The sequence below is a fragment of the Conger conger genome, chromosome 3 (genome assembly GCF_963514075.1).
Source record: "Conger conger chromosome 3, fConCon1.1, whole genome shotgun sequence".
In the NCBI taxonomy this organism is placed as follows: Eukaryota; Metazoa; Chordata; class Actinopteri; order Anguilliformes; family Congridae; genus Conger; species Conger conger.
Window position 1 is genome coordinate 68,942,150 of NC_083762.1, and position 24,949 is coordinate 68,967,098.

General features: G+C 48.7%; 1 protein-coding gene across 1 annotated transcript; it reads left to right on the plus strand.

Moving 5' to 3' along the window:
- Positions 1-553: 553 nt before the first annotated feature.
- On the plus strand, positions 554-24,204 carry LOC133124019 (integrator complex subunit 6-like). The gene is made up of 18 exons (XM_061234827.1): positions 554-846; positions 964-1,041; positions 9,328-9,477; positions 9,797-9,886; positions 10,438-10,621; positions 11,002-11,130; positions 11,643-11,806; positions 14,857-15,009; positions 16,864-16,996; positions 17,346-17,440; positions 18,479-18,589; positions 18,919-19,134; positions 20,145-20,271; positions 20,682-20,824; positions 21,027-21,255; positions 21,506-21,883; positions 22,007-22,100; positions 22,287-24,204. Exons 1-18 carry the CDS (start codon positions 736-738, stop codon positions 22,387-22,389), a joined length of 2,688 nt encoding a protein of 895 aa, XP_061090811.1. The 5' UTR covers positions 554-735; the 3' UTR covers positions 22,390-24,204.
- The last annotated feature ends 745 nt before the right edge of the window (positions 24,205-24,949 follow it).

The following is a 24,949-nucleotide window of genomic DNA, read 5'->3' on the forward strand; positions in this document are numbered from 1 at the left end:
TTCCCGTTTCGAGGACGTACAGGATCGCATTCAAGCAGTTGTACTAACATGGCGCTTCAAATGTGCTTGCTACAAAGAAGATAACCAGGAGGAGGGGAGGGTTGTAGGCTATGCGCGATTATTTTAATAACTGTACCGTGAAAACGGCTCCCCACCCCCACTAAGACAGACGCACGAGAATAGGGGGGTTCTTTCAATATGCTCTGCAAGCTTGCAACACAACTCATGTTCAAGTTTTAGTGGTGATCAAACTACGTATTTCGCTTGCGCATTTTGGTGGTCTCCTTCGTGCGCTGAGTACACAACTTATATTATTCAGTTAATATAACACACTATCGCGCTTTCTTCTCCTAGATCCTCTACCTTGTGCGCAGGCAAGGCGAAAATGAACAGTAGAAGGGCGAAAAACATTCACCGATCTCATTGCATATTTATTCAACAGAAGGGAGTGGCCTATGTGGCAAAGCTCAGCCAATACCATGATGGCAGTACATCGAAGGCGTTTCGGTCCGTTCGGAAGAGAAGTTCTCTCTCAGCGTGAGCCCCAGCAGCGCTCAGTAAAGACAGATAGAGAGTCAGGCGGCAGTAAGGGGTGGCTGTACGACCCTCTTTTGGGGGGGTCTGATTATAAAAATATATACACACATATATACACGCCCAGGCCGCGAGTTAGGTCCTATGTCGATATTAGGTCTTTTTAGTAAGCATATAGCTATATCTCTATAATTTAAAAAAATGCCTATTTTACTTTTCCTGATAGACACGTCCGCTTCTATGAATCAGCGCACATATTTGGGTACGACGTATCTGGACATTGCTAAAGGCGCGGTTGAGATCTTTATGAAGGTAAAGAATAATTTTACCCCGACTTTTTCAGCATACTTTTATTGGCTTGTTGGGGTTGAGGGTCCCTTATTTAGATTCAGTCGAAATTAACGTGTATTGTTTCGTTTTCTTTAACAGCTGCGTGCCCGAGACCCGGCTAGTAGAGGCGACAGGTACATGCTAGTTACATTTGATGAGCCACCATACGGAGTTAAGGTAAATAAATACTGTTAAATTGTGTTTTGATGTGGTTGAAGCGGAATTATTTTCTGACAGTGAGACTCTACTGTCCCTCTGGTTCGTAGCTGCGGGTTTTGGCGGCCTCCCGGTGGCGAAAACGGCTAATTTTTGTTAAAATATCCGCAGACCCGGAGAAGCGCAGCCTCTGAACATGGCGGACATTTTGCTTTTGTATTGAGAAAGCTCTCGGCAGATGAGATGGAGGCGGGGAGATTTATTATCATTTGTGACGTCACACAAACGTAATGACGGAGTGGCTCGTCCTGGATTGGACAGCTGGCCTGCACCTCACCCCGTGCTCTCCTCTAGCATCCGCTTTGTGGCTTCCCTCTGCTCACCCCCAGGCCAATGCGGACGGGCCAAATGAAACTTAGTTTGATTTGCTGAAGCATTTTTGATACATATTTCATCCCAGCCTTTGTATTTAACGTCACATTTTTTAGAATGCCTTTTTCCTATTTTTACTTCCTGTTGTCCCCCTCCCAAGTACCCCTTGTAAGGAAGTGACTTCCTGGCCCCCCCCATCCACACACATAATGCCTTCCCTCCTACTGTCCTGCCCACTTAAACACTTGAAGTGTGCACCAGAGAGCAGTCCAACAGGATACATAAACAAAATTCATGACCTTGCTAAAAGTTGAGCAAGAGAGGTGGCGAGGGACTGGACTGCCAGCATTATGTAAAGTACGCAGGGGTGTATTTTGGGAAACTGCACTGGTACAAGGTAAATGATAACCACACAAGTTGTCAATGAAAAGTGCAGAGACTTTAGCCCGAGGCTTGTGCATCGGAGAGCAGGGTGTGTGTTACCTCCACACAACCAGCCAAAGAGCAACATGGCACAGATTTCCACACGCATGCCATAATATCAGCTGACATTTCTCTTAGTGCTTCTGATTTGTGGCCTCTCTGATCCCGGTGTTTACAGAGGTTACTCCCACTCTGCGAAATGTAGATAGTTAGCTTTGTGACTGACTCTGCTTCTGTTTATTATAATTTATGTCCTTGTTCATCATATTTCAGTTCAGTTTCCGTAAATTTTAATTACAATATATTTCCTACCGCTGAGCTTACATTGCACTGCATTCTGAGTTATGGCACACAGATTTTAATGTGTGCTGGTAGATGTACACACAGACATGTGCCACTCAGTTGCGTTACTAAACGCTCCCAAGGACAGCCCTGAATGATCGTTTGAGACTGGGAAGTGGCCCTAATGAATTCTGCATCCATCTGCCCTAGTTGTTGGGACCATGCAAAATAAGTACAGATGTAGCCGAGTGGTATATCAGATTTTTAAATTAATATCTGCTAGAGGAACTTTGTTTTGGATATGTCCGTGTCCTATATATTGTCTTATGCATATTGTAGATCTAAAGAATGTAGCTTATCCCACTGGCAGTGGCTTGTACGCATATGCTCATGCTGATACAATGTCATAAGTGTGTGTTTGAATACTGCAGGGTGAGTGGGTATGTGCTAATGTGGCCATAGCATTGTAGCCTGCCATGTTCCCGGCGCATAGCAACGTGGGAAGCAGCGTGCCGTTACCGTGGCGTGACATCGTGACTGGCTCTAGTGCCGCCGTGTTCATTAGCTTAGTCTCTCTGGCAGACTGTCTCCCTCCCCGGGCATCTCCTGCTGTCACATTCACGTCCTCTGTGTCGCTGTCCTGTGTGTTCACCGCCACTCCCCGACCCCCCCAGTCTCCTTCCAGGTCCCCCACACTTGTGTTTGTTTACTCCCAGCCCCACTTGTGACTGTCCTTCACCCCCCCCCCCCCCCCTCCACCTCCTCCTCTCACCCATGTCTCTCTGTTCAGTGTTGGGAAACTTCAGTGGAGCTGTTGTTTTGGCACGGAACCTCCTGTCGTGTTTTCCTCCCCATCCCTAGCCCTTCAGTCCTTTCAGGAACCCCCTCCAGCCCCCCTTTTCTCTGTGCCGAGAGTTGTGCCTCCTCCCCCCTCCCCAGATAAAAGCGGGAGACCAGATCTGGGGGCCTGGCTCCGTGTTGGCTCCTGAGGAGTGGCTCTCTCCCTGTCAGTTATTCATGAGATATTCAACTGCTAATCACTGTACAGTTCCCCTGGGACTCTGGGCTCTGACAATGTGGGCCTTACCTACACCCCTAGTTTGACTCACTGTTGCCCTCTTGAGGGGGAAGTATGTCACTTCAGCAGAGCCCCAGTATTGGAGTTGCTGTTTATCTCTATTCATATCACATATAACACATAGTATATATGATATGTATAATGGTATATATGATATACCATGTTTACATATATACACACGCACACAAACAAACACACACACACACACACACATCTTCTCTGCTACGACATGTAGCTCGCCAAAGGATGTGGGTTTCAGAAATCAGTTCTATTGTAGTTCTTTGAATACCTGCCAGCATTCACAAATATTTCAGTTCAGTTTCATTCTTTTCAAGCTTGCAGTAAAAAAGAAAACCGGGCTGTTATCTGGCTTGTTCATTTTTTCTCAGGGATCTAGTTCACTCTGGCAAACCACACACCGCCATCTTCAGCGCTATCTCCATGTGGACTTAATCCTCTTTATCAGCTGAATTATGTTTTATTATAATAATATGATTGGAAGCGGATGAGCACACAACGCAGGCCTGTCAATATTGGCCTAAATAATTTAGCGCTGCCGGAATGATTGGCTGTTTTTGCGGGGCGACGAGGGGGAAAGTGTTACTGTCGGACATATGACACTGAAGTCCTGTGTAGCCCAAATTAGTGTCCTCTCAGGAACTTGGCTAATTTAGTAGACGACCGAGTTCCGTGTGCTGCAGGTGAGATGTAACAAGCTGGCATGAGCCATGCCATTGCCTCTCTCCTCTCTTCAAAGGAGCTTTTTCTGTGCTCGATTGATCTTGAGCTTGGTGCAATTGAGCCAACCAAGGGAACCAGAAGATTGCACTTCTTGATAGTATTTCATAGGTTCCAATACCCCAGACAAGCTCATTAAAGTATAGAAGAGTATTTGACCCAGGTCCGAAAAGAACACCAAACTCTGTTAGGTTACCTGTTTACACAGCTTTCAGTTGTTTCACCCCTCACCCCTTGAACTTATGATCAGTTGACATTCAGGCTGCTATCAGCTTGGCCAGTTGTACTGTTGTTGTGATGGCTCAGAAACCTGGATTAGAGTCTGGAGCTTGGTGAGTCGGAGCAGAGTGTGTGTCTCTGGCCTGTAAACTCCGTACCTCCTCGGTTCCAGAGTAAATACAGATCACGGTAACACCAGGGCTGGGGAACGCACCCTGAGATTGTGCCTCTGAGGCCTTGCTGTGGCCTCCATTACAGAACCGTGATGGAATTTCAAATGAGCCTAAATTAGTTTATTTGTTAATAAAAAAATAAAAACACTTTGTGAATTCCTACTTTGGGAAAGCCAAAGAACTGCATGCATTTCTAAAAGTGGGGTTGAATTCTGCTTCGAGGCCCAAACAGCCTGTTTCTCTTGTGCGTTGGGCAGAGGGGGGGGGGGGGGGGGGCATTCTTCAAACTCTCCCAGTGTTCCTTTCTCAGGGGTAGGAATGTGCGCTTGGAGAAACGCTGAGAATGCTGAAGGAACTTGAATTCTGTGTCAAGGAACAACACCCCCCCCCCCACCCCCCACCCCCCCCTTAGCAACCCTTTTTCAGAAAGCAGAAACGGGTTTAACGGAGGTCCCAAGGTGCCGGGTCAGCTCCTTTTACAGCCACACCGAGTTCACGAGCGAGGCCATGGGACCTCTGCCCTTAGCGGTGTTAAGCAGGCTCTCGCTGCGGCGCGGAAACGAGCCCTCCGCCCTCTCCTCTCGCTGACCTCCGCCGACGTGTCAGCGGTCCTGCGCGCCGGGGCCTGCCTGAGCACCGCTCTGTTCCCGCGCCTGCCCCGCACGGGGGGCTATCGCCGTGCAGCAGACTTAAACTCCCCTGATCGTCTGTCTTCAGGGATCACGGCCGGCGCATTTATAAATAGGCGTACCTTTGTAACCAGGGCTTTATAAGGAGGGAGGGCTTATCTGTCTGTTCATATGGAGCAGGTTGTGTAGTCTTGCCACCTGCCCTACGGTCAGCACAGGAACACGGTGTGATGACCTGCCTGGTTAGCCTCTGGCCTTCCTGGCTGCTGCCGTTTGGTCTGGATGAATGAGAGTGAAATAAGAGTGTGCTGTGATGAAAAATAATACATTTAATTCACAGTAATAAAGTTTATCCCTCTAATGTGTGATGAGAATGTTCTGAACTGAACATTCTAATGCTGATGTAACAATCACTGCTGGTAATTCTGACCAATCGAGTTCTGGAACACTTTTTGAAGAAAACATTCCAAAAGGCCCCATGTACCCCACAGTGTGTAGGAGCCTGGTTTGGGGACAGGACCCCTCGGTTGTAGGGTGGCCTGTGCCTTTCGGGGTGGGTCTCCAACCCACTGTGCGTGATCAGGTCACAGGTCCAAAGCAGGGCTCTGACACGGGCCACTGGCCCACGTGCCCCATCATCACAGCCCTCCGCTCAGCTGCGTTTCTCCTCCTCCCTCTTTCCTCTTGGCCTCGGTGGCCAGGAGAGGGCAGGATGAAAGGAGGAGCCCTGATTGCTGTCGCACAGGGCCCGATGAATAGTTAATGCCATAAGAAAGCAGGCTGGGAAGAGCACAAATAGAAGAGCGCCGTTGCGTGAATAATTGAGCGTGTAAGAGTCGCGCCGGCTACAGGAAGGGCTTCTGTTGGGGCTTTGAGTGTCCAAGACAATGGAATCGGTGTACCTGTGTCTCTCTTTGGAAAATTAAATCTGTGTAAGCACACATGACCTTGTGTGTGCACTCACTCGCTCACTCACTCCTGTAGAGGTGTTTTACACATGCTGTGCTTTAAGACCACATGTGCATCAAGGGATTTATTTATTGATAATGTGTTTTTGAGAATCAGAATGAGTGCCCTGTTAGGACTGGTTTCAGAAATCATTTTGAAATGTCCAATGTGGAATTCTGCAGCTGTATGTGGCTTCAGGAGACACAAAGAGCTAGCAAGATCATATTATCGAATGTCTGTGCACACTACATTAGTGTGTGAGTGTACGCGTACATCCGGATATGTGTGTATGCGAGTGTATGTGCGTGTGTGTGCGTGCGTGTGCGTGTGTGTGTGTGTGTGCTTATGCATGTGCACGTATGTGTATGTGTGTCCGCATTGAGTGTCTACTTGTGTCTGTGTCTTTATCTGTGTCTGTATTTGTATCTGTATCTGTGACTGTGTGTGCTTGTGCTTGTGCTTGTGCGTGTGCTTGTGTGTGTGTGCTTGTGTGTGTGTGTGTGTGTTTGTGTTTGTGTTTGTGTGTGTGTGTGTGTAGTATGTGTGTGAGTGTGTGTGTGTTGTGTGTGTGTGTCTGTGCTTGTGTGTGTGTGTGTGTGTGTGGTGTGTGTGAGGTAGTACATTAAGATGAACCGGAGGCATGTTCTCAGCTCTTGCAGATGTAAAGGGCTGCAGAGCTGTGTGGGCGGGGCTGTGTATGAGAGAGGCACAGAGAGGCAGCCCTGCTTACTGAAAAACACACATCCATCACAGCATCCTCAGATATACATACTCCTGTCTCACACACACACACGCACACACACATACACAAATGAACATGCACACTCACACACACACATACACACATATACAAACACACATGAACAAAGACACACACATGCGCACACAGGAACAAAGACACACACACATACACACATATACAAACACACATGCACACACACACATGCACACACACACCATTGTTTTGAAAAGCTAATCCCGTCTCATTTATTCTCCCTTTCAATCTTGCCATGTCTTTCCCCTCACTTAATGTCCCCTCAGTTTATCATTCTTCTCATCCTCCCTCTCACCCCCACCCTCTCCATCTCCCTCTCTCTCCCTCCCTCTCTCTTACCCCCACCCTCTCTATCTCCTTCTCCCCCCCTCTCTCCCTCCCCCCCCTCTCTCTATCTCTCTCTCTCCCTCCCTCCCTCCCTCCCTCCCTCCCTCTCTCCCTCCCTCCCTCTCTCTCTCTCTCTCTCTCTCTCCCTCCCTCCCTCCCTCTGTGTGTAACAGGTGAGTGCTGTGCTGCTGACTGGGTTTGTTAAGCCTGCAGGTCATCCATAGATTAAGTGTAATTCTGCATCGGTAGAGCACTTGACCCTGCTGCAGGAGGAACATAGAGAGGCAGAGTCTAGGGCTGAGTAATGCTATGTGTGTGCCTGTGTGTGTGTGTGTGTGTGTGTTTGCATGTGTCTGAGAATGAGTCAGTGTATGCATTCATCTCTTGAGTGAGTGTATATGTATGTGAGTGATTGAGTATTTGTGTCTGAGTGGGTGAGAGAGTGTATGTGTGTGCCAGACCTGGGTTCAAATAGTATTTGGTTTGGATTCAAATACTTTTCTGTGCTCTGATGATCTTACCAGGTGCATTTGAGCCTGCAAGGAGGAGCAGATGGGCAGGGTTAACACGTTTGGGATCATTTATTCCAATACGCCAGGCAAACTTAGTCAAATGCAGAAGGTATTTGAATCCAAAACAAATACTATTTGAACCCAGGTCTGGTGTGCGTGTGAGTTGAGTGAGTGAGTGAGTGAGTGTGTATGTGTATGAGTGAGGGAATGAATGAGTGATTGAGTGTACACTCAGTGAGCAATTTATTAGGTAGACCTGTACACCAGCTTGTTAATGCAAATATTTAATCAGCCAGTCATGTTGCAGCAACTAAATGATTAAAAACATGCAGACATGGCCAAGAGTGGATAGGCCACAGCAGCAGAAGATGAAGTTAAAAAAATAAGTCTAATAAATACCTAATAAAGTGCTCACTGAGAGCATGTATGTGTGTGAGTGAGAGATTAAATGAGTGTGTGACTGAGTGAGTGTGTGAGTGAGTGTTTGAGAGGGAGATTATGGAGTTTGTCCTTGCCAGGCCCTGGTACTAAGGTCAGAGCAGTTCTCTGCACTCTTCTGTGCTGTTTCACCCATTTGGTCCTGATTAGAAGTAGATCCAGTGAGACTGAATGTTCTGAGCACCCTGTGTATGAAAGCTAATGCATGCAGAGCTGCTCAGCTGTGCACTGAGTCAGGGACTGCACACTGAACCGGGGGCTGCACACTGAACCGGGGGCTGCACACTGAGACTGGGGGCTGCACACTGAAACAGGGGCTGCACATTGAGCTGGGGGACTGCACACTGAACCGGGGGCTGCACACTGAGACTGGGGGCTGCACACTGAACCGGGGGCTGCACACTGAACCGGGGGCTGCACACTGAGCTGGGGGACTGCACACTGAACCGGGGGCTGCACACTGAGACTGGGGGCTGCACACTGAACCGGGGGCTGCACACTGAGCTGGGGGACTGCACACTGAGACTGGGGGCTGCACACTGAAACAGGGGCTGCACATTGAGCTGGGGGACTGCACACTGAACCGGGGGCTGCACACTGAGACTGGGGGCTGCACACTGAACCGGGGGCTGCACACTGAACCGGGGGCTGCACACTGAGCTGGGGGACTGCACACTGAGACCGGGGGCTGCACACTGAGCTGGGGGACTGCACACTGAACCGGGGGCTGCACACTGAGCTGGGGGACTGCACACTGAACCGGGGGCTGCACACTGAGCTGGGGGACTGCACACTGAGACTGGGGGCTGCACACTGAACCGGGGGCTGCACACTGAGCTGGGGGACTGCACACTGAGACTGGGGGCTGCACACTGAACCGGGGGCTGCACACTGAGCTGGGGGACTGCACACTGAGACAGGGGGCTGGACACTGAGCTGGGGGACTGCACACTGAGACAGGGGGCTGGACACTGAGTCAGGGGGATGCACATTGAGCTGCTCCCTCTCTTTTTTATGGCCAACACGTTCGCTCCAACGCTGCAGACATGCTTGTTTATAAGTGCCCCTTTCTGCCGGCTGTGAAGGTGACCCCAGTGTTTATTACAATGTTTATACTGTATTCAGTACGCACACACAAGCACACACACACACAAACGCATACTTGCAGGCACACATATACACACACGCACACATATGTGTGCAAACATTTGAAAAACTTGTTCTTGTTATCAACAACACAAAGCTGATGGCCGTAGGTAGTCGGTCTGTCAGATTGAGCTCCAGGAGGAAAGTCTGGCTGGGTGAACATGAGAGGCCCTAGAGTCCTGAGGCAGGGCCCTGGGTGTCAGACGCCCCTCAGACGCCCCTCACAGGCAGTGTGTGTGTGCTGCAGGCGGGCTGGAAGGAGAACCACGCCACCTTCATGAGCGAGCTGAAGAACCTGCAGGCCTCAGGCCTGACCACGCTGGGCCACGCGCTGCGAGCCGCCTTCGACCTGCTCAACCTCAACCGCCTGGTCTCCGGCATCGACAACTACGGCCAGGTACCGCGCCCCTGTGGAGCTCTGCTCTTCTGCCCCCTGCCCAGCACCCCGAGTACTGCACGCTGGGTTAATGCTGCTTCCGAACATCAGTCAACCAATTTTCCCTACTGCGCTTGAAGCAATGTTTTTAAGTCCACTTCTCTCTCTCTCGTTCTCTCAATCAATCCCTCCCTCTCCCTCCCTTGGTCTCTCGCTACATCAATCTCTCCTTCTCTCTCCCTCGATCTCTCTCTCCCTCCGCCTCTGTCAATCTCTCCATCCGTCTCTCTCTGTCAATCTTTCTCTCACTTTCTCGCTCACCGTGCCTCTCTCTCCTCAGGGCCGGAACCCCTTTTTCCTGGAGCCCTCTGTGATCATCACCATCACCGACGGCAACAAGCTGACGCACACGTCGGGAGTGCCAGACGAGGTGAGAGATGGCGCTTCACAATCACCCCTTCGTGCATTTCATCTTCATTATTTCTTAAAGCAGGGTAATGGACTGAGATAAGGGCTGGATAATGGGTAATGATAATGGACTGGCTGGACAAGAGGTGAGAACCCTGAGGTAGCCAGGCCTCACAGGCTACTGTATCTTTCACTGTTTTTAGTATTGTGATAAGACTTCAAATCTTATTTCTTTCTCTCAAGAAAATGCTGGTTTGTTTTATGTTAGTGTTTGCGTGACGAGTTAAATGTTCAAGTTATCAAATTAGTCAAACTGCCTTACTGTTTAGTCTCGAAATAAGGCTAAAATACTTCTTGAGAGTGACTTGTTTTTAGTTTTTTGGTGTGCTTCACTAAAACAACATGAATCTCATTATCTCATGTACACAGTGCAATAAAACAGACCACAACAGACTTGTAATTCATTAACAGTGCCTGGTGACTAGATTAAGAGTTGGCAGAGCTACACTTGTATTTTCTCTGACCCTGGCGGCCTTCTTTACCTCCTCCTCCTCCTCCTCCTCCTCCTCCCAGCTGCACCTCCCGCTGAACTCCCCCCTGCCGGGCAGCGAGCTGACCAAGGAGCCATTCCGCTGGGACCAGCGTCTGTTCGCCCTGGTGCTGCGTCTCCCTGGGGCCACTGCGCTGGACAGCGAGCAGATGGGCAGCGTGCCCACCGATGAGTCGGCCATCACGCAGATGTGTGAGGTCACTGGAGGTACGACCCGCCTCGTAACCACGCAACCATGGCGACGCTTAACTGCGGCTCGTGACCCGCGACCCGTTACAACGGCCCGTTACCACGGTGCAGCATAACCCCTGGCCCGAAATATAAATGGCCTCTGGACTGAGGCACGGGCCATGAGCCATGAGCTATTCTCTGACCACAGAGAAGGGGGAGTTTTGTATATTCTTCCTTGAATTTGTGTTTGTGTGCATATATGTGTGTGTATATTTGTGTGCATGTGTTGAGTTTCTGTGTGTCTGTCCTCATTCTGTCTCTCTCTCTCTCTCACACTCACTCTCATTCCCTCTCTCTCTCTGTCTCTCTCTCTCTCTCTCTGTCTCTCTCTCTCACTCTCTCTCTCTCTCTCCTAGGTCGGTCCTATTGTGTGCGCACCCAGAGGATGCTGAATCAGTGTCTGGAGTCTCTGGTCCAAAAGGTTCTGAGCGGCGTGGTCATAAACTTTGAGAAAACCGGGCCTGATCCTCCTCTGGTGGGCGAAGGTACGCCCAAAGCAGGAGACACAGTGTAACATTATCACAGATTCTGTATGTTACGCACCTGGTCATTACATTAGGAGGCCTCTGTCTGCTCCAGCAGTTCTCCCCCTGGCTCTTGGAGAGCTGCAGGTTGTGCTGATATTTATTCTTACTTAGCACTTAATTGTGCAAAGTAATTAATACAGGTGATTACACAGTTATAACTCACATCACTGTGTTTACTAGGTCTGAAATGCCTGCTGATTAAAAATGAAAACAAAGACCAGTCACCCTTGTCACATTCAGTGTTGTCATGGATACAGCCTGGCTGAATCCCAGTGGAAATGCTACAAATGTAGCCCTCTCGCTTTGGTTCCTGGACTCATGGCCCGCAGAGGAAAAGGGGCTGGTGATGCTACGGCTGGCTGGTCTGGAGGTTATGTGTCTGTAGAGTTTATGTAATGTGTGGTGCAGAGAGTGTGAGGTAGTTTTGATGGTAGACGGCCTCACCCGCTCTGTGTGCTCTGGTTCTGCAGACGGACTGGTGGACCCGGCTCGGCCCCTGCCCTCCTTCGGGCCCCAGGCCTGGCACAGCTGCCACAAGCTCATCTACGTGCGGCCAAATCCCAAAACCGGGGTGCCCGTGGGACACTGGCCCATCCCAGAATCCTTCTGGCCCGACCAGAACTCCCCCACTCTGGTAAGCATGATTCAACCGGATTCATTCTGCGACTGGGCTCTGTTAGAATCCAGGCCATCCCAATTTTCTCAGTGCGCTTCCCCTGTTTAAATAAGTAAAAGGTCTAAGGACTTACATAATAAATTCAAGGACGTATGAATGTTATTATAATTTTTGACATGCTCTTCCATTTCATATCTGTTGGAAAGGAAGGGCCATTTAGGTGACATCATCCTGCCCAATAAAATTTTAGTCTTGGCTAACAGCACTGTTGTTTATCAAAAGAGCTAGCAAGCCGGAGCCAGCACCGCCAGAAGGGCTGCAGTGTGTTTAACCTGAGCAACAAGCGCGCTTTCCTGATTGAACGTGCCTTGTAAATGTCTATTATGGAAAACAGAACATATTAAATATCGTTAAGAAAGAGTAAACAGAGACTTGTGGTATAGTCATCCTGGTACAGAAGTCTTATTGTGTGAATTGCTCAGGCCCTGGTAGGTGTAGGCAGGCTCACAGCTCTCCCCGAGTGTTACTAAAGTGTGTTTGCTGGCCGCAAGTTTGGCTGGCCCTGCAGTAGAGGAAGCCTCTGCAGGAGTCCTCCGAGGCCCGGCCTCCCCCGCTGCCAGCCTCAGGAGCAGGGCTAGCGGCGCTAGCAGCGTGGAGCGTTCCCCCTCCCACACGCTCTGCTTTCACTGGGCCCCGGAGCCTGGCACTGATTGGCTGGCCGCGGGCCATGGGGGACGTGTGCCAGCAGAGGGAGGCGCTGGCAGTGCCATCTTCAGCTCCAGAGCTGCTCTTCTAGTGCTGTGCAGCTGCGCTCTCTCGCCCCCCGGTGGCAGGACCACAGTACGGCATCTCTGTTAACCTTGGTGTTGATCCCTGTGGTTTTGCCCTGGTGAGCTGCACAGTCAGTGCGCTGGTTTTTCTTGTTTCTCCTCTTCATTGACAAATTTGATTACATGATTAGGTTTTCTGATTTCTTTGGCCTGAATTAGAAGCCGAATCGAGTTGTGAACGTAAGCCAGCTACCCTGCGGCTCTCCAAGAGGTAGTACAAGACTACCGCTGTGTCACGCTGCCAAAATGTGTCTGTTTATAGACTACAGCAGAAAGGATAAAACAAGAAGTTTTGAATTTGAAACTAAGTGAGTGCTGGCCATTTATTTCCCTGTTTCTCTAAACAAAACCATCTGCGCTGCTCTGTGTGGGTTACACCTGTGGTGTATTTTAGAAAACGTAAGCTGCAGAAGGAGGCAGGTGTCTGGTGCTCAGATACAAAAGCCACAAACACCACACACAAACAGACACAGGCTGCATGCCAGTGAACCTCTCCGTCTTAAACTCATGACTGTGATCATAGCTGCACTCGGAAATGCCCTTCCTGTGTTGTGTTGTAATGCATATTGTGTGTTGAGGTTATGCATTGTATCATAAAGTTTTTTGTTTGTGTCATAATAGTTGTGTCCAGGCACATGTACCTCTTGGGGATAAAGAAAAGTTCAGAGTATTGAATTGCATTGCATTGTATTGTATTGTATTGTATTGCGTTCTATTATATTGTATTGTACTGTATTATATTGTATTGTATTGCAATAGTGAGGATTAGAAGTAGCAGTGTAAGTAAGCAGCAGTCTGCTGTGAGTGTACAGAGCTCAGGTTTGTAAGAGATTGGGGGAAGGATGGGCTGTTGAAAAGCTTATCAGCCTGGCAGCTGTGTGGCTGTTTTATCTGCTGTGTTAGCGGCCAGCTGAAACGTATGCCTGTCGCCCGGGCGGAACGGTGAAATAGCTCCGTGCCGCGAGATGAAATCTCTCGAGCAGCAAGGTGACCACCCACAGACGGGCGAGGTCCCAGCACATGCGGGTCACCGGCGATGTCATGCGGCAAGAGCTTACCTGCGCGTTCGCAGGGACACGTCTCGCGAAGGCCTGGCTTGTCTATTGATTCAAGAGAAATCCCATTATTTCCTTTGAAAGAGTTTTTAAATGAACAAAAGCGTAATGATTGCCAGCTCTGCGGGGGGCGCTGTTATGTTGAAAGGGCCGTATTATTCAGGGCACATTTACCGTTGAGGCGGATTGGAAAAATCACGCTGCGCTCTGAGAGTGTGGTTAACTGTTCCTAGACCTCTGTCCATTGTTCAAGTCTCTCGACTGTGTTCAGCACAAGGCGGCGTGGGGAATGCTGCTCTGTAGAACGCTCTGGGGCTCTGCGGTTGCCAGATGTAAAGCAGAGCCTCTCTCTCTCTCTCTCTCTCTCTCTCTCTCTCTGTGCCTGTGATAGAGGGACATTTGGCACTAACAAGCAAGTTTACTTTCTGCAGATCTAAGCTCTTCCCTTAAAAAGCCCTCTGGTTTTTTTTTTGGAAAATCATTTTTCTGTTCTGGGTTTTAAGCATCCGTAAGCACAATGAGGCAGTCTTCCTATAAAAATGTCAGCACCACTACATCTTGCCTGGGTGATAGTCGAACGGTGGCAGTTTGCCCTGGCGGATCCCTCCAGGGAGACTGGTGTGCCCGCGGTGAGATCGGCGTGAGTGACAGAGAGAAGCGCCGTGGTGGAGGCAGACAGTAATGCTTTCCTCGGATCGTTCCGGATCGTATTTCTCACCTTTACGAAGGTGTTCTGGCGGTTCTTGCGCACGCACCTTCAGGAAGTCCTTGTCCGAAAATAGATTTCCTCAGGCTAATGCCCCACTGCCGGGGCGACAGTGGCTCATTTATGAGCAGTTGTCTGGCAGTCGGAGGGTTGCCGGTTTGATGTGTGTCTCGAAGTGTCCCTGACACCTAACCCCTAAAATGCTCCTGACGAGCTGGTTGGTGCCTTACATGGCAGCCAATTGCCATGAGTTTGAGTGTGTGTATGAATGGGTGAATGAGAAGCATCAATTGTACAGCACTGTGGATAAATGCGCTATATAAATGCCAGTAATTTACTATTTACCATTATCCACAAGGGGACGACTATCGCTGTCTATTGCTGTGTTTGGACTCAAAATGAAAAATAGGGCTCCGTACGTAGGGATAGTGATGCGTGGCCTGGAGTAATCATCGCATTAACCCCCCTTCCCCCCAGCCTCCACGCACAGCCCACCCCGTGGTCCGGTTCTCCTGTGGGGACTGCGAGCCCATGGTGATCGACAAACTGCCGTTTGACAAGTACGAGCTGGAGCCCTCTCCCCTCACCCAGTACGTCCTGGAGAGGAAGTCCCCGCACATGTGCTGGCAGGTAGGGGAGTCCTGTACACGCTTTTACATGCATACTTTGTGTTGGAGCCATTGTCAAAAGCTACGGTCTAATACGGCTTTCTGTTATAAATAATAAGGACTCCTTACCCAGACAACTTCACGGGGACTAGCCTCAAATAAGGAACGCTGGAGCACAGGAATCTCTGAGAAAAACACTGTTTAATGCAACAGGAGGAAAGATGTTTTGATCAGTTACTCTGGGTAAGGAGGCCTTATTACTCTATTGTCCTGGCTGTTGAGCACCTTGTAGTCCTAGTGTAGGTAACCGGTTAGGGCTCTCCCTGTTTGCCTTTCTGTGACCTCTGTTGTGCTTGTGTATTATTATGTGCCATAGCCAGCCAAGATACCAAACAAATTTCCATGCTGGGATTTCTAAAGAATGGCACCAGTGATATAATGTTCACTAACCTGTGACACCCTGGTGCTCTGATATCAGTTAATGAATTACACTAACTGGTGACCTATTGTCAGTTAGCAGCCCATTGGTAAATTCTCCAAATGCCTCCTAGGAAATTAATGTCAGTTAATAAATTACTGTTGAGAAAACCAATGTCATTAAGTTTAGAATGAAGCGCATACTTCAGAACCTTTAAGTAAAATGTCTCCATAGTTGATTATTAATAACATTATCAACACATTTCATAAGGTATACAAAAAGACAGAGTTATAATACTAAATCAGCATGTTGTAATATACCTCAGGGCTGGAAACAACAGTAGTTACAGATGGGACTGATTGTCCAGCCAGCCGACAGAAACGGTATCGTTTTGCAGTATTTTTGTAGAAAAGGGAAGTGGGAGAGAATGACTGGGCAATGGCATTGAATATAGGATGGTGGTTCTGCTTTATAACCACTCTAGATACACCCCACTCAAACCATCTCAGAAGTGCAAACTGTTGGGAAACATCTAGCTTCATTCTGAGCAAATTCTGAGATTTGCTCAGAATTTCAGTCCAATGACAACCCAATATTTCAACAAAGCTGCCTAGCTTCATCTTGGCGTACTGCTGTTTTTTTGTAACCCACTGTGTTCACGTTGTATTTGTGTGTATTGTTTTTGTTGAGCTGTGGAGATTTAGGTTATAGGTTTGCAACCTTTTACAGGACAGGCTCCTCATTATCAGAGCATGTTGGAGAGGAATGGAAATTGTTATCCCCCTGAGTTGGAAGCAGACTCAAGTGCGGCATTTTAAGAGTCCTCAAAGTAATGGTGCCACTAGAATGGGCCTCATGTAAGGACGTATCCTCAACTATGAGGTCACGCAACCACCTTAACCAATGACCTCCCGTTCAAGCAAGGCCAGTTAGAGTGGCAAACCAATCATCAACATGCCAGTCAAAACAATAGTGTCTTCTGTCAGTCAGTCACCTTTGGATGAACCAGGCTTATTGTTATTGTTTCTGACAACCTGCAGTAGCAACAAAGGCAGCGGAGATGAACCGTGTTTGTGCTCTTGCAAACGGGTCCCGCTGGGAAGGAGAATAAAAAAAAAAATCCACTTTACGGTTATGATAAAGTGAGAGTGAGAGAGGCTCAGAGAAGGCTGGGAGAGAGAAATTTGGTCCCAAAAGAGTCCCCAGCCCTCCAATCTACAGGGAATACTGTTTATACACGCACTTACACCAGTGTATGAGCTACAGAATTATACACACACTTACACATAGTGTATGAGGGACAGAGTTTATGCACACACACTTACACCAGAGTTTATACACACGCACTTATTCCAATATATGACAGAAATGTATTCCGCTATATGATGGACAGAGTTTATGCACACTCATTTATCCTGTTATCGAGAGATTTATTGGGGGATTTCTCCTGTCATCCAGGTATTTGTGAACAGCAGTGGGAAGCACAACGACCTGGGCCAGCCGTTTGGCTACCTGAAGGCCAGCACCACCCTCACCTGCGTGAACCTCTTTGTCATGCCTTACAACTACCCCGTCCTGTTGCCACTCCTAGGTACTGTGTTGTAACGTGTGTCGTTGAATTTGCTAATTTGCTTGTGCGCATATATCTGGCCACAGAGGTAGATTGTGAAAGAGCTCAAAGGGGCTCCTCTCTGAAGGAACTGAAGTCCGCAAGGTGCAAATATGCACTTCAAACACTTCATTTTGTAATTGAGCCCGCTTGCCAGATAATGTGACCAAGAATCTCTGCAGTTGCCTCCAAGGTGAAATTCGAGTGTTGGCTTTAGACTATAATGTGTGCATGCTTCAGTATGTTTTGTTGTTTTTCTTCTGGTTGTAATCTTTCCTGGTTTAGCAGTCTTTGGTTGCTGACATGTTCCAATCCTGCTCTGTCCTTACAGACGACCTGTTCAAAGTGCACAAACTGAAGCCAAACCTCAAGTGGCGGCAAGCCTTTGAGATCTACCTGAAGTCAATGCCTCCCTACTTCCTACTGGTATTTATAAAGTTCATTCTCTATATAGTACAGGAAAATACACTTTTCATCAAGGGCCTGATTTAAGAAAACCTTTAGTATATGCTAATCCTTTTAGCAGACGCAAAACTAATAACACAACCATTCATTAGAGCAAAACAGACTCCATGAACAATCATTGGTTGTGTTATTGGTTTTGCGTACGCTAACAGTTTCTTCTTGCTCTAAAGGTTAATAAATCAGGCCCAAAGTGTTCAGGTGTTTTTATTGAAGTTCCACAGTTTTTGCTCGTCAGCTAATACACCATGGAGGGTAAAAGCCAATGTAAAAAGCAAATAGATAAGTGGCCTATAGAAGTGAATTATTAAGGATATAAAACGGAGAGAAAGGAACAGATAGCGTATAAAGGTACATATAATTTTATGCACATGCACTCACATACTATGAAACTGAACGTAGCCCTGTCTCCAAGGAGAAGAAGAAGTGCTGCTTTATTGAATAGCTGTGTGTGTGCTGGAAAAATGCTTGTCTATCCAATCTAGGTTCTTAGACTGGATACCTAGCCCACAATGGATACCTAGCCCACAAGGGCAATTGGCTTCATTGTCTCTGCTAAATACTAAAGCTTGGCTCTGTGGACTACAAGCAACAACAATAAAAGAAAACAATTGACTTCGAATTGTCTGTGACCTCATCGATTTCTTTTCAGCTCTAGTGTTGTTCTTCTAGCCTAGTTAGATGTACTCACATCCAGCGAGTGTCATTCTGGATAAGAACATCTGTTAAATGTAATGGGCAAATGTAATGCAGATGTAAATCTGTGAACTCTGCCTGCCCTTCGTAATATCAGCATACCAGCTTTTGTATTGGTTGCCTGGATGTCTTGTAGCTCTCCTGTTGCAAGATGGTCAGTGTGTCTCTCTTACACACACGTGTCTCATTCACCCACTCGTGTCTCTCTCACATGCACGCGTGTCTCTCTCCCACACACACACACACACACACACACACCTCTCTCACACACGCATGTCTCTCTCACACACACGTGTCTCTCCACAGCCTCTGAAGAAGGCGCTGAGGATGATGGGAGCCCCCAATCTGATCTCTGACAACTTGGACTGTGGACTGAGCTACAGCGTCATTTCCTACCTGAAGAAGCTCAGCCAGCAGGTGAGCCCCCTCCCTCTACACGCAAAATTATAATCATACCTACACTAATGCCAATATTAATAATGAGTGCTGTCCTTAACTCATCAGTACATGTTCCATTTCCATGGACCAGCAGCCTTTTCTGTGTGTGCCCCGACTACCTCATTTTCTAATAATATTTATATTATTACACATTTCATATTATACAGTTTCATATAAGACCAGTCAGCTGAAAGTGCAGTGAAGTGGAAATGTAATTAAACTAGGTTAAGTAAAAATAACACAATGTGACATTTAAAATAAGCAGAAGTAAATGTGGTGGTGTAAGACATGCCGTGGCTGCTCCTCAGGCGAAGATGGAGTCGGACCGGCTGATGGTGTCGGTGGGGAAGAAGCCCCCGCAGGAGACGGGGTTAAAGGTGAAGAACCACTCCAGCGGCCCATCCCTGGCGCTCCGTCGCGACTTCAAGCAGCTGCTGCAGGGCATCACCGGGGAGACGCCCCTCCGCCTCGCCGACGTCAACCTCAAGGAGTTCGCCGGCTTCCAGATCGCGCTGCTCAACAAGGTGCCACGTCCGTGTCCGTGGCAGGGTCTTAAAACGGGGTATCGGGGTCACGCTATAGTGCAGGGCTGCCCAGCCCTGTTCCTGGAGATGTACCGTCCTGTAGGTTTTAACTCCAACCCCAACACAGCACACCTCATTCAACAGCTAGAGCAGGGCTGCCCGACCCTTTTCCTGGAGATCTATCGTCCTGTAGGTTTTAACTCCAACCCCAACACAGCACACCTCATTCAACAGCTAGAGCAGGGCTGCCCAACCATTTTCCTGGAGATGTACCGTCCTGTAGGTTTTAACTCCAACCCTAACACAGCACACCTCATTCAACAGCTAGAGCAGGGCTGCCCGACCGTTTTCCTGGAGATCTATCGTCCTGTAGGTTTTAACTCCAACCCCAACACAGCACACCTCATTCAACAGCTAGAGCAGGGCTGCCCGACCGTTTTCCTGGAGATCTATCGTCCTGTAGGTTTTAACTCCAACCCCAACACAGCACACCTCATTCAACAGCTAGAGCAGGGCTGCCCAACCCTTTTCCTGGACATCTATCGTCCTCCAACGCTAAGAAACCACCCCTCATTCAACAGTTAGAGATCTCATGGAGCTGTTAATTAGTAGAATTGGGTGTGCCAAATTAGGTTTTAAATGAAAAGCTGCAGGACAGTAGGTCTCCAGGAGCAGGGTTGGGCAGGTCTGCTGTAGGACATAATGGAGCCCCATTTCCAGCCTCTGAGCATTTGCTGCAGTACTGTTTGGAGTGAGTAGTATAAAATGGTCACATTGGCATGTGCAAGTGCTTCAGCTGCAGGGCTCATGAATGGGCGTGGGTCACAGGGAGCTCAATTGGCAGTTCTGAAATTGAGGAGGACGTTCTTTTAATTATCTAAAAAGGAAGGGAGAGATATAATTTTAACGATAGAGCTTGAGTGTGTGGTAAGTGTCTGTATAAGAGGAGAGCTGTGTGAAAATTTGTGACCGGCGTTCCAGAAACTGATCCCATTTCCCACCCACCACAGGACATGAAGCCACAAGCCTACCGGAATGCCTTCGACATTCCCCGCCGGAACCTTCTGGACCAGGTGACGCGCATGCGCTCCAACCTCCTGCGTACCACGCAGAAGCTCATCCGCGGACAGGACGAAGGTACTGATCCAGACGCACAGTTGGAAAGTCCAGGTGTTGGAAAGTCCAATTTTCACAAACCAAATTCAAATCCACGTTCAGACATATAGGCATATATGCTCTTATCCAAAGTGATTTACACAATTAACATTTTAATTATGTACTATATATTCATACAGAAGAAATTCTAAGCTATTCTATTAAGCACCTTGCTGAAAGGTGAATTGGCACTGACCCGTCTGAGACCTGACCCAACAACCCCTGACTTGGTTGCCTAGCTGTTATACTGTACTCCTGAGATAGTATATGAATCCTCTTTAAGTTAATGAATTTAATGAGTAAAAAATGAGTTAATGAGTTTTTGAAAATTAAAATTGAATTGAGTCTGGCCGCTAGTGCCTCAGTCAGTCATGGAGCTCCCTGCTTCTCAGACTACCTGCACAGCATCCCAGTGGCCCAGATGGGGAACTACCAGGAGTACCTGAAGATGATGCCATCTCCCCTGCGGGAGATCGACCCGGACCAGCCCAAACGCCTGCACACTTTCGGGAACCCCTTCAAGCAGGACAAGAAGGTACACACTCGCGTACACACATTTTCTCTCTGCAATGTGCAGTTTTTAAAAGACTTTTCTAAATACTGGTAGGGCAAATATTATTATGGACCGTGTAGGGAATCCAAATGTAACTAGAATTCTAATATAATGACACAGAATGAATCTGTCCTGTAAATGTAACCTTTGTCTCTCTCTCTCTCTCCCCTCTCCCCGCACTCAGGGCATGATGATCGATGAGGCGGACGAGTTTGTGACAGGCCCCCAGAACAAGAAGCGAGGCGGCGCGGGGGACCCCAACTCGGGCGCCACGCTGAAGAGGAGGCGGAGCATGTCCCCCTTGCTGCGGCGGCCGCAGACTCCGCCCATCATCACCAACCACGTGGTGGCGAAGGGGCCCTCAGGGGCCCTGCTGCAGCACGGCCTCATAAAGCCCATCCCGCTGCACAAAGGTGAGGCTCCAGGGGCCGCACGGGCGGGCGCTGTGGGGGCCACAGGGTGCCAAAGTTTTATATCAGGAGTAGGCAACCCTGCACCAGGAATATCAGAGATGTTCCTGGTTTTTCACCCATCCAAACTAACCACAACAAACTGTTTTTGTGCAATTCTGTTGCCTTGTGAAAGTGTTGCCACTGTTTGGCGAGTATATTGAGAGATTATTTTCTTTTCCTCTGTTGATTCTTGCTGTATCTCCCCCTACAGGAGTGGAGGGGAACAGCGTGGTGGGGATGGAGAGTAATGGGGAGCGCATACGGACTGGGGAGGTGGCAGACGGCTGGCCTGGAGGGCTGGACGGGGTCGGGACAGGCCTCCCCCTGGAGGACAGCGCTGGAATGGCGGGGGGCGAAGGAGAGGACAGGGCGGGGCTGGAGGACAGGATGGAGCAGGATGGCCTGGACGAGGGGCCTCTGGGCCGGCCAGGGAACGGCGAGGAGCTGAGTCCTCCCGGCCACCAGGGGGTGCTGGACGATGCAGACGGAGACCCGGCCGGCCCCAGGGTGGTCGTGGTGCTTCCCCTGGAGGGCAGCAACGCAGAGCTGCGCACTCGCGTCATCAAGGAGGTCCGCAAGCCCGGCCGCAGTGAGTATCCCAGGGGAAGCGGCGTGTTGACAGCTGCCCACATTTCTGAAATGCCACATAAAAGTTTTTGCTTTTGTGCTGGAGGTGCTCAGCGTCTCCCCGTTCGTACGCTTGACTTGACAGATTTTGAGGCGATAGTCCGACTGCTGGAGGAAGTGAAGGGACCTGTGGAAGTGCAGAGATGCATCATCCATCACGCCATCAAAGAGGCAGCCAGGTATTCCCTCCGCCAGAACCACAGAACATTTACACCATTACTACAACATGGAATCAAACATTTCACTCTGAACCAGAAGAACAGAATTTATGAACTTAATATTACTTTGCAAAAACAGGGTAAGTGTCACTCACTCACTCACACACTCTCTCACTCACTGTCTCTCTCTCTGTCTCTCTTCCTCAGGTTTAAGAAGCGGGTTCTGATCCAGCAGTTGGAGCGGGCCCTGGAGGAGATGGAGGAGAAACAGCTGCTGCTTGCTGGTCTGAACAGCGTCCACAGCACATAGTGCGGGAGACAGGCCAAGGCCGAGACGCACCAGAGAGAGGGGAAGAGACCTGGGGCTGCGGTGTGGTGGAGAGGAGAGGAGAGGGAGGGAGGGAGAGAGAGAGAGACCCCACTCTCCACCTGGTAGCCAGCAGCAGCCTGGACTCTCAGGGTCCTCTCGCGCACGGACGAGGAAGAGGAGGAAGGTGAGGAAGAGGAGGAGGAAGGGTTCGAGAACGCACCCGTGTCTGTGAAGCACCCGAGCCTTCGTCACGGTGACGAACCCCACCCTGCCCGTCCGTCTGTCCCAGCGTCCGTGCGTGTGCTCCGCTGAAGCAGGCCCCAGCTGCGATGGCCGCAGTCCGCTGGGAAACTGGAGCATTGAGGGATGCAGGGAGGGTTACGGGCCTGCATCCACAACCCACGCTGGGCGTGTCTCACCATACCATCGAATGAATCGGTTAGCAATAGAGGCGGTATACTGGGTACCCAACCCGACAAGTACCTGAAACAGCTTTTCTAGGAGGATATAGGGCAATGGGGCCTACACAAACTAGCAGCTGGTCTGAAACACCAGTCTCTGAGGGAGCTGCAGTGACTGCTAGTTTCAGGTGTGTCTCAGCATTCAAATAAGAAACCACAAAATCCTGCAGATACTACTGGCCCTCTAAGACTGGGGTTTGAGATCAGCTGTGCACAGCTGAGCTTTCATTCTCATCTTCTGTGTCCTCCCTGCTGAAAAAAACAGCTCTAGCCATGTTGTGAAACCGCTGGCAGCTGGTAATGTAAGCTGGTCATAGCTGGATTTTACACCAGGGCGTAAGGTGGAAGGCACTGACACACTTCACAAAAGGTCAATATGTTTGCAGGTAGGAGGGCCTCAGGAACACAGTCAATGGGGCCCGGGGGCATAGACAAGGAATCTTATCTACCTCAGTTTTTAAAAAGTGTGGTGTCTTTTTTTATTATGTTTTCTTTTATTGATTCATCTGTCTCCATGTCCTTTGGGAGTGAAGCACGGTGTCGGTTCGGTCTGCTTGACGATACGTTCCTCTCTATCAACATCGACCAAAAACCACCGTCTTTTGGTTTTTCGGTGTGTTTCAGCACTTACATGGCTCATTTAAGCCATTGATTGGCTGAAGAGTTCACGCAGCCTGTTCCCAAGGCTGTAAGTGGCTGCTTATTGAAATCAAACCGTGGCACAAACTCCATGACTGGAGTTTTAACACCCCTACTCTAAATCACACCGCTTATTTGTGTAGCCGATCAGGCATGCTTTAAAGCAATAGTGTCACAGCGCCATTTTTATGAATGCCATTTTGTTCACTTCCCAGTTGAATAAGGGTAAAACCGGTAACAGCCAGCATGTACAGCCAGTCTGTCACCAGAGAAATATGTGCTGGCTGTCAGAGAGCCCAACCCCCCCCCCACCTGCGTCTCACCTACAGCTCACAGCATCCCGTAATGTACGCCATTGGTCGGATTCAGAAGGCCGGAGGTCATTCAGAATCTCTGCACCCCGTCTCATTGGACACTTGATTGGACGCCTGCAAACAGCCCGTTCAGCAAAGCTACCTGCTTCTTCTGTTTCTCTTTTTTTGGGGGGTTTATTTTTCAAAGAAAAAGCTGTATACTACTTTTTAAATGTTCATACATGCAAAAATCAAGAGGTTATTTTTGGACAGTATTCTTTCAGAGCATAAAAAAGGAAATATTTTAAAAGAGAAAAAAAAAAGTTGTATAAAGAACATTTTTAAGTGTTATATATAAAATGGAACATTTTATGATTTTCTAAAAAAAACTAAAATGAATAAACAGAAAGGTACGAAATGAATCGTGTAAAGGTACATTTGTCCATTGTTCTCTGTCTCAGTTTCACATAAAGGTAATCCGAAATGGCAGTTTCGCCAGTAATTCACATTTCCCGTTTTTTATTTCACCCACAATAATGTGAAGACATAAGTAATTGGCTGTAATGTGTTTAAGTGACTTGCAGGTGCGTCAAGATGCCCAAATCAGATAACAAGGTTTTGGTTGCTATTTTCAGTTGCAGGTTCAGAGCCTGCAGCTGCCTGGTCAGAAGACCACTGTGTATGAGCTCATGTTTGATGTTCATCCTCAGCAGTATGGAGCAACGAGGCTGTGTTTACTGCACTGGGTGAAGCTGCAGACAGTACCGTGTCATGTGGTCTCGGTCCCTGACTCATTGTGAACCCACTGCCTGACATTGCTCTCCACAGCAGCGGTGTGCTGTGGCAACTCATTCTATTTTGGGGTTGAAGAAGACTCATGGGTCCCAGCAGTATGAACTCATTAAGTGCTCCAGTGCAGGGTCTGCCCTCTAGCACTGGGGTGATATGAGCAACATTGAAGTTTGGGCCAATTCCATTTCAGCTCTACCAATTCAGGAAATAAATTGAATTAAAAACTTAAATCGAGTTCAATAACAGAAAAATTAGGGTGGTTGTCAGTGAATCTGAATTTAATTTCCTGAAATGGTAGACTTGAAAAGCAACTGACCACTACCCTGAGAGAGACAACCCTTTTCTCAAGAAGGACCCTGTTCTGGAGTACCACTG

Bases quoted from the DNA above. Each gene is read 5' to 3' on its own strand.
- LOC133124019 (XM_061234827.1), top strand. From the start codon at position 736: ATGCCTATTTTACTTTTCCTGATAGACACGTCCGCTTCTATGAATCAG. The intron at 17,441-18,478 runs GTATTTATAAAG...GTCTCTCCACAG, and splicing joins TGCCTCCCTACTTCCTACTG to CCTCTGAAGAAGGCGCTGAG. The intron at 22,101-22,286 runs GTATTCCCTCCG...TCTCTTCCTCAG, and splicing joins GCCATCAAAGAGGCAGCCAG to GTTTAAGAAGCGGGTTCTGA.